Source organism: Neodiprion lecontei, chromosome 3, assembly GCF_021901455.1.
Source record: "Neodiprion lecontei isolate iyNeoLeco1 chromosome 3, iyNeoLeco1.1, whole genome shotgun sequence".
NCBI lineage: Eukaryota > Metazoa > Arthropoda > Insecta > Hymenoptera > Diprionidae > Neodiprion > Neodiprion lecontei.
Genome location: NC_060262.1, coordinates 38,829,006 through 38,842,006, shown reverse-complemented (window position 1 = coordinate 38,842,006; position 13,001 = coordinate 38,829,006). Strand labels below are relative to the sequence as shown.

The window sequence follows — 13,001 nt, the reverse complement described above, 5'->3', positions numbered from 1 at the left end:
TCTTCAATAAACGATAACTCATTATCCGTGATACATCCAGGTGTACCAATCATTCAGTTACCCGTCCTCCCTTGAATAAAGCTAATGTAACAAGAAAGCCAAAATTGTGTTCTCAAATACTGGTTCTCAACCCAGAGTCTTATGCGTAGTTCACTTAAAATGATTAATGATCAGATTTGTTTGGTTCATTTATTTATTGGACGTCCACAGGTTTTCTCATTTTTTTCATTACAAAGAGTTGATTGTTCGGATTAAATTTGTATGACCAAAAATCTGTTTCATCATTTACACCTATCTTTGATAACTCGCCCACACTCGTAGTTTGTTTCTATTCTAGGCTCGTAGTTTTGTTAATACCCATGAAGCAAATCAGCTAGTGCGCATGCGCATTGCGCGCAGAGTTACTTTTGCCAAATTACCGCTAGGTGGATGGATTTCGGATTAGGTTTGCGTTGCTACTACCAGCTTTTCAGCTACACGAGCTATATTCGAAGTTTTCTGGCTGAGTTTGACAGGTCAGAGTAGGAAGTTAATTAATTATTCCTTTCCAATCGTACGTCATACTTGCGCATGGTAATCTATGAATTTAGGCGTATTCAACAGGGTTAATCTCAAGGTAACTTATACGCCTCACAGTCCAGCATTCGATATTACGTTTGACACGTAGGCTATCGTTGATGCAAAGCCCGACACTTGTCAAAGTTGCATGTATAACCTCAATAATGACTGGGCCAAGAAACTCGATCTCGGTAAATTATTAAATAATCGTCGGAGATAGCAAACGAAAGGTTAATGATGTCTTTTAACAATGGAGAAATTACGGCCGAACGATATTCTCGTAGAAAATTAAATATCACGACATCGCATATATGCGTTTCAGAGTTTAATAACCATGTTTTTATTTTCATATCGTAACCTTACCTCTGCACAGGATTCTGGAGGAGGAATGTATTCAGAATGGGCCTCCCTGAGCACACTGGTTCAGAATGGCTCAGAGGACAGCCAGAGCGTTTTAAAAAAATTCCACCCTGTAGCTGGACGAGAAGTAGCGCTCTCGATCGTTCGTCAGCTAGCTACTAATCTTGGCATAACACAGGCAGCTGAGCACAGCCCGTTGACTACGGATCGAGAAGTTCAGTGGTGTATGGAAGTCATTTGCTTCGGACTTTCGTTGCCATTGGCGGAGCATGATACTGTCAGAGACTGTGTTAATGTCTATTGCGAATGGCTATCTGCTCTGTATTCATCGCCAAAAATTTCTGTACCAAGACCCATTGTCGAGGACCCAAATTTTTATGCACGTAAAATAATCAGCCACTTCCATAATTTATTTGTACCAAGAAAGGGAGAAGGTAAGATATGTTTAACACTGTTTTTTGTTGTTTTTGTTGTTAGTTCAGTTGGTGAGATTGTAATAACAAGAATGTCTTTCAAGTTAATACAATATTACTGATCAGTTTAATAATAATTAATTTATAATTACAACATATAAGTCTTTTAGAAAATAATCTAAGCACAGTTTTAGAATCATTTGTCTGTTTTAAAGTTCTATTAGTTAGTTAGTTGAAGTTATTTTGTATCAACTTACAATGGGAACAAAATAACTTTTAAGGCTCAGTTTGAGTAATTTTGCGACTATTTTTGTTCCTTTGACAAAACTGTACCAATTGTTTATTGTCTTACGTAACCCTTATCAATAGACTAACCAATTTTTTCTATATTTCTTGTCCATAGTCTGGCCATTTTTGTACCAGGATTTAGGTAAAGGACTAAACTAACACTTTCTGCACTTGTCTTTCAATATCTTAGGTATCTTGAGTATTTTCTTCATTTTTTGTTGTATAACAATTTGTTACACTCTTTTGCAGGGGCTGACACAATAAATAGACAAGCTGTGCTATGTCACAGGGTGCTCAGAACTCTCCAGCAAGTCGCAAGAGGACCTGCAACTTTGGAGAGAGAAACATGGGAAAGCTTATTATTGTTTTTAATAGGAATAAACGATGCTTTATTAGCGCCACCTGCTGTTAGAGAGGATGCAGGTGAACAGCTATGTGAAAGAGTTCTTGGTGTATTGTTGGAGGTAAAAATTACTCAATGCTTTTGAGAAAAATAACAAGCATTTAAAATTAGTGAAGCTGAAGCTAGCAGCTAGAATTCACAGCCAAACGTATTAAACTTTTCGGAAATAGAAAAATGCAGTTCAGTTTTATTCTCATAATCCTATAAAAGTATTACAGATTAAAGGTATTTAACAAAAATTTGATTTTCGGTCTTCGTTACATTATTCGAATGAACATTAGAATGTTTGGCTGCTAATTCTGGCTGCTATCTTCAATCTCGTTTATTTCAGACCAATTCATGTATGGAGAATGTCACTTTGTTTCAGGTATGGCTCGTCGCCTGTGAACGCAATTTTCCATCTCCTCCACTGTGGCGCACATTACGAGAATCGTGTTTACGATGGCGTCATAGATTAGCTCTGGTAGAGCAATGGAATCGTGTTTGTTTAGCTCTGACCGCAAAATTACTGCAAGTTATGTACGGTCCAATGTTTCCAGAATTAAAAATCAGTAAGTAGTTTCAGATTAAGAACCATCTGCTTGCCGAGATCCTCTTAACTCTAGTGTCCTACATTTGGACTGATCAACGAGATTACTACTTTTTCTTGTTCGAAAATGTGAAATAATGAAACTCTAATTAAATTTTACTAACATTAACGTATGAATTGTCAGAGTTTTGAACATAATGATACAAACTAGGTGACGAAGACGCACACCTGGTACCTCAAACAATGTCTGATGAAGCAGTGGCACAATCGTGGTACAGATTACTACGAACTGTTGGCGATCCAGTAGATTTGTGCAGACCAGCTGTAGTATCTCAAACACAAGCATTTTTGCAGTACGCTATTGCTAGTCAAAACGTGGTTGATCCATGCCAGCATCCCTGCTTACAGGGCTTACCACAAATATTTCTAAAGGCTATCAAAGGTATTGCTGGTCAAGTTGATGCTTTTTTGGGTGAGTAGAATCCCCGACATTATGATTATATTTGTAATATCATGTGTATATATCATAAAATTTACCACATTAATGAATTTCGTTATATCTTCATAAAAGCTTTCAAATATTTGTACAATTTTCGAACTGTACGTATCAATAATTCAACAGCAATATTTCCCATTCCATAAAATACGATAATAATTCAAGCTAAGAAGCTGGGTCTCCATTTCATTACTGTTTGTCAAAGCGGTAGTGGCTACAGTTGTTTCTCTGTTCACTTATACAAATGTGGGTGGTTTGAAGCACGTTTTTCATATTTATATGTATGGGGGAGGCGTTAGTGAAATCCTTTGATTCATTAGAAATGTGTCGATACATACCAACTAGATAACACCTTGATGAAAACTTGATATCTTTTGTGAAATTAGTCTGTATATTCTGTTTTTGTTCAATTTCTCAGTGTATTACAGATTAAAAAAAAAATTTATTACAAAGTATAAATTAAATGTACATATTACATTGTAAAGTCTTATTCAAATTCAAATATCACATACCACTTACATCGCTATCAACGCCAAATCCAGCACTTTCGCAACCTTTTCTACTTTTTGGTTGTGGTCGCATGGCAATGCGAATGTTCCAGGGGTATCACAGGCTTGCTGCTGGGAGGAGTGTTGCATCACTAGTGTTGCATCTGCAAGTGGCGGAGGTGGTGGTGTGGCGGGAGATAAAGCTGGCGGTAAAGATCAGCCACAGCCCTCCCCCACACCACCAACACAGCGAAGACTGGCCAAAAGTTTCAGTGTCACACCTTCTGCTGTTACTAAGGGTATTATTATTAGTGCACTGATTTACCACTACAATTCTTACACCAACTCCTGCATTTATCTCATTCATGATGTAATAGCGCAAGATGCAATACCTTTGAACCTATGAGATCTGCGAAATTACTTTGTATTTTACAGTTATACATACAAATAATATCTATAAACCTATGAGAGCAGCTTCCTGAATACAATTTACTTGTTAGCACAATGCATCACTAGTATGAAACTTGTCTTTGCACGTTGCTATTCTGTTACACAAGATGGTTAGGAAATTCCATTTATTGGCACATTTACCATCTCAGCATATGCCTCAGTTTTTACCAAACTTTTGACGACTCTTATGCAAAATATTTATAGGATTTCGGAAAATCTGTTATAGCTAACTGAAGTGCTTCTTAAAAAAAAATCATATATTTACAACTTATCATCATGTGCTTAATTTTATTGATCAGGAATCCCAAAAGCTTCTCTAATTGGATTAACAACAAGTCGCATATCTAGCAACCCGCCTGCATCGACCCCCAACTCTGGCCCCTCATCAACTTCGAGCATAACGTGTAAGGCTAAATGAGGTTGTAAGAAGCTGCTATAATGGAATGGAACTTTAGATGAGAAAAATGTTGAAAATCATGTTAAAATCTTACCTTTTTAGCTGTAACATCGCTAGGCCAAGACATCAGGCCTCCCTTAGCACCAGGAAGGCCAAAATGTAACAGTATATTACATTTGTTTGGAGAATGGCTTTTCGAAGCAGCTTTTATAGGCACAGATGGATGGTCACAAAATTTGCCTCGTAAGCGTTCATTTTCAAATTTTATATCAATCTGCAAATAGGTTGAAATATTTTTGAATTTGCATCCAAGTCAGTTAACAGATACCTATAATTTGTAAAATTATTACAGAGCCATCAGGTGCTTCAAAGCGTCCATCATCAGTTCTTGTCGATGGACCAAGTTCATTGCAAGAAACAACTAGTGAAATCCCACCATCGCTTGGTATTGACCGTTATGAATCAGGTAGAGCCGAAGCTATGGGAGCACTTTGCAGGATATTTTGTGCAAAGAAGACTGGGGAAGAAATTTTGCCAGTTTATTTAGCTAGATTCTATCAAGCTATGTATCACGGCCTTAAAATAAACGAGGTAATCGCAAATAATCGTCTTTTCTCTTGGATCTCAACAATCGTGTATTCAGATGGGCAAACTTTTATCAGCAATTTACACTACGCTATTCTGAAATGATGAAACGTTCATTTTACATTTTTTAGACACGAGAATGTGGAGAAACTTTGGCCAGTATTTTGTTAAATTCAGCAGACTTATTTCGTCTTGATCTTGACGGTGTACAAGTATTGGTGCCAGCTGTTATATCTGCTTTGGAAATTGTGCTACCAGAAAAGGAACTGAAATTAAAGTCAAATGCTGTGTCCAGAATCGAATTGAGAAGAGCTTCCATACATCTGCTGATATCTATGCTGACACTTCCGCTAAATCTACAGGTAATGGTAACATCCGTTTGTTGGTGAATCAATGATTTCAATGGTTTCTGTAAAAGTTATATTTTGGCTTATGTGTATTTTTTTTTTTTAATCTAGAACTTACCTATCAAGGAGTTACCGTCTTTAACAGCGATAATCAATCAGGAGAAGAATCCAGTGACGTTTGTACAATTAAAACCCAGACTCATGAACTTGCTAATAAATGCATTACAGGTCGAATCTGATCCCTTAAACACACACATGCTCTTAGGTATGATTGAGATATTAGTTGACAAGTTTTATCCAACTCTTCTCTTTCTGCAAAGATGTTTTTCATTTTTCACTGTTATTACAGGGGGGTTGATGTTGAGCGTACAAGACTCGGCAGCTGCTGAAGAGGTTGAACAAGTAACTCAACCTGATACAATCACCAGTGATACTACAACTAATTTGCTATCATCAGGTAATAAGACGTCTAAGGAATCAGTTGTTATTACGATTGAATTAACAGTAATTATTATTTGGGATATTATTTTTTTTAAGAAAGACACACTTTTTTCCGAATTTTTCAAGCAGAACAAAATTTCATTGTTATTGATTGCCACGTTGTAACTGAGCCTTCGCACTGTTTCGTTTGATAAATAGCATGTACTAATTGAAAAGTTAATCAGTTTGCTCAAAGCACAATATTTTTTAAAATAAAGTATGCTACAACTCGCAGGGTTCAAAGAGTAAATTCAACAATATACATGAACAGTGATTCTCAATTTCGATTTGTTATACAAATGAATTTGGCTAATTGTACCATTTTCGTTTTCATCGAAACGTGGTATATTTTCAATAATGGCGGTCTTGCACACTAATCACAAGTTTAACCTGCAAGCATCTCGTTTTATTGTAATTTTTAGCTTGCGATAATTTGTATCGACCGTAAGAGAACAGGTTTGCTACGGTGTGAAATTTGCATTTGATTTTGCAACACAAACACCTGCTCTTAAAACTTTAGTTTTGTCGTAACAATCACCATTTTATCTTTGATTGCTTCTCACGCTTCTGTGACGTGTTGTTTCTCATTTTTATTTTGGGTTGTGTTCCGTTGCGCATTCACCATTGTACCATCATCACCTGCTTGATAGTCGCCAGTGATTCAACAAGTCAAGTAAGCATTTCCAGTGATCTACGTTCACTTGGAGATGGCTCTGATATTGTCACACTTCAAGAGGAAAACTCTGCCTTTGGTAAATACTTTGGTAATTATTTCTGTACTGCAGTACTGAATTGTTGTGCTCTCACCGATTGTCCAAAATGTAATTTAATCTTGACGTTAATATCACCAATTGTAAACGTATTTGACTGTTTATCTACCACATCCATGCAAAACGTTCATCAAAGGAACTTTCAGGCTAAATTCGTATACTGATTTTGTTACAGATTCTGCACATGCTCTTTTTGTAAGAGCCACATACTTGGTATGTCACAGATTAATATCATCATGGAAAACAGACTTGAACATTTCATTAGCAGCATTAGAATTGCTAGCAGGTTTAGCAAGGACGCATATTCGAGAGACAGGTAAATATTTCGGTTTATTCTATGTTGTACTATAACAAGAGATTTGCGATTGTTTCGTACTAAAACATCATGACTAATCAAAACAACATTACATATGTCAAGCAGCTCGGAAGCTAACAGGTTGGACTTCCAATTATGTTTTGTGTAATGCCCAAAAAGCAATTAGCTCCCATCACGCTCTATCAGTTCTTCAGTAAAAAAGTTTTTGAGTTTTTAGGAATATTAGAAATATTGAAAATATCATAGTATAAAGAATGTCCTAGAAATAATTTGAATAAGTTGTTCAAAACCTCATAACAACATATTGTCATAGATGCTCTTGAGTGTAAACGAGCAGTAAAATGGTTGTGTGATTATATCACTTACCAATGTTGGCGACCACCACCAGCTCATTCTAAGGACTTGCATTCATCTATTGTCGCAGCGTTCACTTGTCTAACCACATGGTTATCTGCTCACCCACAATTATTACAAGTTTGTACAAGACAATCAAGACGTTTGAATGATTTCTTATTTATGCCAGCTGAATTGGTTACTAATAACGATAAACATTTACAGGACAAGGATTGTCTTACAACAGTTTTGGAAGTAGTTGAATTAGGTGTGTCTGGTACCAAGAGCATTGGTAAGCCAGGAGAACCAATTAAAATGAAAGATGAAAAAGAATTAAAACCAGCATCAATGCGAGTTAGAGACGCAGCTGATGCACTCCTGACAATTATATTAGAACAGGTAAGTTCTATTCGGAATGAAGTCTGTAAACGAACGATCATGTTAGTTAAATATTTTAATTTCAATAATTCTACAATCAGGTAGGATATTTTCCAAGTGCCTGTGGAGCACAATCTCTTTCTTCCCTACTTGACGAGGTTTTGCTACTTCGTCACTGTAACAGCTGGACGGGCGGCCGCGTAGCTCGACAAGCTGCAGTTGAACGATTCCGTTACTTTGTAGCTGAAAATGCTACGATGCTAGCTCTGCTAGAAGAGCCGTTAGGGAATGATCAGGATCCACAACCTACTGTTACAGTGTTAATAAGAGGTCCATTCGGTCGACATGCGTGGACAATGCAACTTAGACATTTACCCAGGCATAAATCCAGCGTGAGAAGTATGAACTCAAATCCTGGGCGCCCATTGCCTTTGGCCGAGGCTACACCAAGACCAGATTATAAGCCGAGATTTTTCCCTGATAATGTTGATCGCATTCCACATTGTAGAGTGTAAGTAGATATTGACATGCAGTAACAGTTATTCAAATGATTGAACAAGAATTGAGGCTGTTGATTTGGCATCAAGTTAATTATTGATATTCTTGATTGTGGATATAATAGGGATGAGTCAATACCAAGCTTGGATGCAGTAATGAATGATAATGATACAGTAAAAAACGAGCATCATCTTTTGTCACAATTACTGGAGAGACAAATCAATCTGGAATCAAAGTCCAGTAATGATTTGGCTCGAAACGCAGATGACAAGATTGAAGAATGTACCCCGCCAAAAATTTGTCACGAATTTCAAACAGCCAGATTGTTCCTCAGCCATTTTGGATTCTTGAATTTAGACCAAAATGACAACGAAAATTCTACCACCAGCGGGCTCACAGCTTTGGATCCGTCAATGCCTGGATTCTGCACAGACTTGGAAAGTTTGGACCACACAAGTCCGAGAACCTGCGACACAGTACACGTATTTTACGTTCGAGCTGGTCAAAAATCTGCTGAAGAAATACTCTCTAATGTGGTGAGTTCGATTCTTGTCCACTTTTACAGTATGTACAGATTTGAATGAAGAATTCAATGGAGCCAAATGAATACTTGAGGGGTTGATTTTTGAACCTACACCTGAAACTGATATCATCTCTTTTTGTCGATAAATTATACGCAACAGCTACATGAAACGAGCGTATCTCCACATTTTTTGGAGTTCCTGAGTTCACTTGGCTGGCCAGTCTCAGTGTCATCTCATGCAGGATGGACAGGACATGTCTCTACATCGTGGCGTGCTACAATTCCAGTTACTGTACCGCAACCGGCTCATAGCGATCATGGCGGTGCTTTGTATAATGGCGACACGCATATTTTATACTGGGCTGATGTGAGCTCAGAAGTGGCGTTTATAGTGCCGACACATTTGATGGGGAACATGAGCTCCGATTCCATTGATGAGTCTAATTATAATAGCGATATAAGCGGTGGCCAAGGTAATGCAAATACACATGACTTGGATTATTTACTTTTTTAGTTTCATTGTAGCACCTCAATGATACTCAACAAATTTTTAAACAATGATGTGAGATATGAAAATACTCTGTGGTAATTCTCAAAGATTTTTTGAAATATGTTTTAGCCATGCCCATATTTTTTTGATTGGTATAATTTTGTTTCTTTGTTTCAGTTTTGCTTTACCAAATTCTCTGATCCTATTTGTGGCAAAAATTTTCATTCTAGCTTGGTTCGAGCGAAGCGTTAGTGAAAGTGCTGGAACCCGTTCGTATTCGGTTAATCAGTCAGGAAGTCAAAATTCTCGAACTATGTCGTTAGACCTTGACAAACAGCCTCCCAGTTTACCAGGCTCTGGTCCATCCAGCACATCAAGTGGGGATCCAATTAAACCTAGAAGAAGCACGAAGCACAGTCTCCCTATGCAAACTGATACAAGAATATTAGTTGTTTGGCTAGAGAGCTTAGAAGATCACTTGCAATTTCCAATCGGTAAGTGAACAATAAATCTTCGTCCACTCGTTACATCAAAGGGCAATTCCTATTCAACGTTAAATAGTTATTGTGAGGTGAAAATAGAACCTTAAACTGAACATTTGATGAAAGTAAATCGACTAGTTTATTAACCTTTCAATTATCAAGCACAATTGAATGTATGTGTCCGTCACCCATTTTTATGCATTGTTATAAATGTACAGCTAATCAATAACAATCTGAACACTTACTGCAGCTGACCTTCTATCTTGCACTCATACTGGTCTCGAGCATTCCAATGGTGTAAGGCCTTCTGACGTTCAAGTCATTTTTTTACATTCACTGTCGAGTGGTTTGATGAGAGTAAGACTACAAGGCCCTGTATCTAGAATAAATTTAGCTACTCCATTGGTTGATGGCATGGTGCTGTCTCGACGGGTGTTGGGCACATTAGTCAGACAAACCGCTTTAAATATGGGACGTCGAAGAAGGCTGGACAATGATAGGTAAGTGTTTTTCAAAAATGAAGCACACAGATGACTGTTCAAATTTTAGTTAAGAGGTAATTTTGAATGTATATGTACAACTAATGCTAGTAAAAAAGTTTTTGCCTCAACGAAAATAATGCATTTTTCTGGCTTGTGATTATCCAGCAATTAATTATGTATGATATACAAAATATGTGACCACGAAACGCTCGATATTCAAACTTTATGGAACCAATATATGTAATTTGCTTTTTTACGTAAATTTTTAGAGTCTAAAGTGAAGAGAATGAAATTGTTACCAAATTTTCAAACTTCAAAAGAAGAATTTATATAATGAGTTTTTAATTACTATTCTTTCAGCTATCACCCACCGCATGTTCGCAGACGATTGAAGGTCCAAGACATGGTTCAAAAATACCGATGCAACCTTAGTCAGCCCGAATTGTTAACATTTTTGTTCAGCAGTCCTCAAAATTAAAAAAAAAAAAAAACAGTTTATTGTCTCTATTAGTACTTTTGCTGCAACAATACCGATATCCACAACATATTACAGCTCCCTGATTACAGCCAACAGCAAACCCAGTTAGGATCTGAACTTTCAACTCGAGAATATATAGACAAGAATATCAATCTCTTCATTTCAGTTAGCAAAATGAAAAATTCCGCGAACAATAGATCACGAATGTATGAAATCCAGCTCACACATTTCTGCATCATGTGATAACAATACTGTGGTCTTATTAATGCAAACGGTGTTTATATAATATATGATATATAATAATGGCACTGATTGCATGTATGAAAAAAGTAATGAGGTCTTAATTAATCTAGTTATAAATGAATCTCTTTTGTATCGACGTGATTGTCGAATGTTACATGTTATCAGACTAATCACTTGTTTAACGGCTGCTTCTAGTTATGCAGTTTATCACACAATAGTTTATTTTTCGAAGCAACTCTATTAGTAAATATTTTTCTTCTTTTGGAAAAGATTTGAGAAAAATGTCGATATAATATTTCCATCAAGGTTTTGAAATCTTATAGTATTATCTTCATGTTTTTCATACATACTTGGTACTAATGTATTATGCATTTTAATATTACTTGTTTAATATTATCATCAGCATTCCGTCAACTAGTAGAACATATGGAGTTTGAGACTCGCGTATATAATATCATGAATCAAGGATATATATATAGTTGAATTATAAATAGCTATTTGTATTTATTAATATGTAAAAAATACAAGAAAGTATTACGACAATCTTTGTTTATATATCATAATAAATTATTTCTCCTACGAATGACAAAGAATTTTTATTCAGTATTTTTCGGATGTTTTGTAAGCTGAAATGTGTACACAAGTATATTCTTCTTTGGAAAAGTGTGACTATTAGTCTAAGAACATGATGCGAAGGCATACATAGAAAGTGATATTGCGAAAAAAAAATAGAACAGAAAAATCAATACTCCTTTATTTTAGGCTAACTTGTACATACACATATCAACACATTCATCGTATTCATTTGCATATTTTAAAACGGGAATGAATTATTCTCTCGAAGTGTCTGGAGAGAACATTTGATCAAAAGCACTGTTCACTTGATTTATTATAGACTTATAAAAACTACTTGGTAAAATTTACTCGCTGCAAAACTCAACAAATTCCCCCGGAGTTTTCAGTAAAATTTCAGTATTGGTTAAAAGTTCATTATTCTTTTGAAATTCTACCAAATATATTTCGGTGAATCTCCTATATCCTTGGTCAATCCTAGTAGGAATCAAAATGTATTATACCAACATGTATAGTTTACGTCATTTATCAACTATAGTGTACCTACATATATCGATATTTGGCATATATTTGCACGTTATACATACATATCGGATGTGTAACGTATGTTAAAACTCGCCAGAAGTTGTCCGTGTGACTCAACAAGGCGAAGATCCTTCTATTGAATTGTCTTCTTTTCTTGACCTTGCCGTTGGGCATATTGTGAATGATCTTCACTTCATAAGAACCACGTCTTCTAACAATTATACATCTATACTTCATACCTATGTTTACGTACATAATCAAACATCTTTATGTATGCATACAAATTTTGCACTTTCCGAGGCAAAATTGATGTATTGTACCGTTCTAGTGTATAATAACGACTGATTTTTGCGCAAATGGAGTGCCGCAGCTTGAAAAAATTATCTATTATTTACAAGGCAATTTTTATTGTTGTTGACTGTTAAATTCACACGTTTAGCGGGCTTAATATATGACGGCCCATTATAATTTTCTGTCGTTATTGTTGTTGACTGTCAAATTTACGCTGGTTATTATACGTTTCATAAGGTATAAATAACAGCGAAAATAAAAGATTATAACGGGTCGTTATAGCGTTTAACGGACGTTCGTGAATTCGGGGGTTTCTTTGTTGTCAGGAGAGCTGATATGCCCGAGAACAATTGTAAACAATCACAGTTGTTCCAATAAAGTAGCAAAAAGAGAATGCCCCGTTCGTTGACAATAATTGCAAGTCATTCTCAACGGTCCGACGACTAACGGGATCTCTTTTTATACGCCTAGCAGAATCGCCGTTTTAAACTAATTCATGTCAGCAACAGGTATTAATTTATACTTGTTCGTGACATAACGCGAGTGATGACGCAAACATGATTATAATACTAAAATAGCCGAACATATTTAATTTAGGAATTTTATTTGTATATTTGTATCAACCTTGGCGACTTTGCATCAAGATTACAAACCGTGAAACAGCTGTAATTTCACCAACAGATTTACAGTACTGCTATAATTCTATATTTACGTGCGAGTTGAGACTCTGCTGCAAAACTTTATCGCATCACATCATAGATAGTATATTGTATAAACACAGTCGCGCTGTAGGCTGCACGCATCAACAACTAATTGCCGGGAAAT

At 36.2% G+C, this 13,001-nt stretch overlaps 1 protein-coding gene across 12 annotated transcripts; it reads left to right on the top strand.

Moving 5' to 3' along the window:
* Window positions 1-462: 462 nt before the first annotated feature.
* LOC107224180 (ral GTPase-activating protein subunit beta) lies at window positions 463-10,633 on the top strand. 12 transcript variants are annotated; one of them, XM_046735211.1, is made up of 24 exons: window positions 463-616; window positions 932-1,352; window positions 1,735-1,761; window positions 1,869-2,083; window positions 2,390-2,573; window positions 2,763-3,023; window positions 3,649-3,834; window positions 4,285-4,389; window positions 4,485-4,625; window positions 4,735-4,973; window positions 5,099-5,329; window positions 5,426-5,579; window positions 5,664-5,771; window positions 6,445-6,546; window positions 6,740-6,880; window positions 6,986-7,000; window positions 7,194-7,354; window positions 7,439-7,612; window positions 7,693-8,102; window positions 8,214-8,625; window positions 8,773-9,085; window positions 9,333-9,596; window positions 9,835-10,084; window positions 10,427-10,633. In XM_046735211.1, exons 1-24 carry the CDS (start codon window positions 581-583, stop codon window positions 10,542-10,544), a joined length of 4,668 nt encoding a protein of 1,555 aa, XP_046591167.1. In that variant the 5' UTR covers window positions 463-580; the 3' UTR covers window positions 10,545-10,633. The 12 variants fall into 12 exon arrangements, with proteins under 12 accessions (XP_046591167.1, XP_046591163.1, XP_046591170.1 ...); XM_046735207.1 differs by having other exon boundaries at window positions 6,394-6,558; XM_046735209.1 differs by lacking the exon at window positions 463-616 and adding an exon at window positions 623-749.
* Window positions 10,634-13,001: the final 2,368 nt, after the last annotated feature.

Excerpts from the sequence above, each read along its gene's own strand:
- LOC107224180 (XM_046735203.1), top strand. The coding sequence starts at position 678 with ATGCAAAGCCCGACACTTGTCAAAGTTGCATGTATAACCTCAATAATG. Across the intron at positions 2,084-2,389 it reads TTCTTGGTGTATTGTTGGAG|GTATGGCTCGTCGCCTGTGA; the intron begins GTAAAAATTACT and ends ACTTTGTTTCAG. Across the intron at positions 4,626-4,734 it reads ATGGTCACAAAATTTGCCTC|AGCCATCAGGTGCTTCAAAG; the intron begins GTAAGCGTTCAT and ends AAATTATTACAG.